At 51.7% G+C, this 1957-nt stretch overlaps 1 protein-coding gene across 1 annotated transcript; it reads left to right on the top strand.

Annotated features, from left to right (window-relative positions):
• The first annotated feature begins 232 nt into the window (after window positions 1-232).
• LOC144365027 (cytochrome P450 27C1-like) lies at window positions 233-1611 on the top strand. Its single transcript, XM_078015746.1, is given in 2 exon segments — window positions 233-581; window positions 583-1611. Coding segments are annotated over 2 exon segments (1251 nt in total). The 5' UTR covers window positions 233-359.
• The last annotated feature ends 346 nt before the right edge of the window (window positions 1612-1957 follow it).

The following is a 1957-nucleotide window of genomic DNA, read 5'->3' as shown; positions in this document are numbered from 1 at the left end:
CTCTTTCTTTCTTTGTGTGTTTCTTGATAATAGACGAAAGACAGATGATAGATAAGTAAGTAGATAGATATGATAGGTAGAGATAGGATGGATCCATGATAGGTAGGTAGACACATAAATGCACTGATACACTGATGATTAGTCATATATCGTCTGTTGCTTCTGCTTCTCTACTCTGAACCCTGATTCACACATAAGAGGTAATTGAGATCTGGGCGACCCGGGGCGCCACGGGCCGGAGACAGGGCCGAGGGGCCCCGAAGTCTCGCGGCCATGCCGGGGCCGCGAACCCTCGCCAACCTGGTGGAGTTTTTCTGCAAGGACGGTTTCAGCCGAATCCACGAGATCCAGACCGCGACATGGTGGCTCAGGTGCTCCGGGCGGAGGGGGTCGCGCCCCAGAGAGCCAACATGGAGTCCTGGCAGGAGTACCGAGACTTACGAGGGAGAGCCACCGGGCTCATCTCAGCGGAAGGTGAACAGTGGCTCAAGACGAGAAGTGTATTCAGACAAAGAATTCTGAAACCGACAGATGTGGCCATTTTCTCTGGAGAAGTCAACCAAGTTATTGCTGATTTGATTAAAAAAAATCTACATCCTCAGGAGCCATGCAGAAGATGGGGAAACGGTGACTAATGTCAATGATCTTTTCTTCAAATATTCAATGGAAGGTGTGGCCACCATCCTTTACGAGAGTCGCTTAGGATGCCTGGAGAACCACATCCCCCAGACAACAGTGGAGTACATTGAAGCCCTGGAGCTCATGTTCAGCATGTTCAAGACCTCCATGTACGCAGGTGCCATCCCCAGATGGCTCCGCCCCTTCATCCCCAAACCCTGGCGAGAATTCTGCAGGTCCTGGGATGGACTCTTCAAATTCAGCCAAATTCATGTCGACAACAAGTTGAGGGACATACAGTGCCAACTGGACCTAGGGGAGAGGGTGAACGGGGGACTTCTCACCTACCTCTTCCTTAGCCAGACACTGACGCTGGAGGAGATCTGCGCCAACATGACGGAGATGCTGCTGGCCGGTGTTGACACAACATCGTTCACGTTATCCTGGGCAGTGTATCTCCTGGCAAGGCACCCAGAAGTGCAGCAGACCGTGTATCGGGAGATAGTCAAGAATTTGGGGGAAAGGCATGTTCCAACTGCAGCAGATGTTCCCAAAGTCCCGCTGGTCAGAGCTCTCCTGAAGGAAACCCTGAGGCTGTTTCCAGTGCTACCAGGGAATGGCCGTGTCACCCAAGAAGACCTGGTTATTGGCGGATATCTGATTCCCAAAGGCACCCAGCTGGCCCTCTGCCACTATGCCACCTCCTACGAGGATGAGAACTTCCCTCGGGCCAAGGAGTTCAGGCCCCAGCGCTGGCTGCGGAAAGGAAACCTGGACAGAGTCGACAATTTCGGGTCCATCCCCTTTGGCTATGGGGTGCGCAGTTGCATTGGGCGGAGAATCGCAGAGCTGGAGATTCACCTGGTCATGATCCAGTTGCTTCAGCATTTTGAGATCAAAACATCTTCTTGGACTAAAGCTGTTCATGCAAAAACCCATGGGCTTCTGACCCCGGGGGAGCCCATCCACGTACGTTTTGTTAACAGAAAGTAAGCCTGGGTTTGGAACCCCGGCTGGTGGAGCGGAGCTGGCTCGTCAGCATGCACTAGGTGTGTGTGTATCCCTGGCCACAGCAGTGGAGGAGGGCTCTAGAGCCTGCCTTGGGATCAACTGGCCGTCCCGGCAAGACTTGGAAATCATGCTAAGGAATGCAGTGAGAGGGCTATTTTACTTTTGCCTGCCAGAAGTTGCCTTTTCTTTGAGGAAACAGCTATTTAAAAAGCAGTGGCACTGAACTCCCAAGTGCCATACTGTCCTCTACCCCGTTTTTAGTGACTGGATGTATTCTGTACATTTGTGTAAAGAAATGGTTTAGACAAATTCAGTTCTTGAACATATA

Source organism: Ictidomys tridecemlineatus, chromosome 6 (genome assembly GCF_052094955.1).
Source record: "Ictidomys tridecemlineatus isolate mIctTri1 chromosome 6, mIctTri1.hap1, whole genome shotgun sequence".
NCBI lineage: Eukaryota > Metazoa > Chordata > Mammalia > Rodentia > Sciuridae > Ictidomys > Ictidomys tridecemlineatus.
Note: the sequence above shows the minus strand (reverse complement) of the source record. Positions and strands in the feature narration are given on the sequence as shown.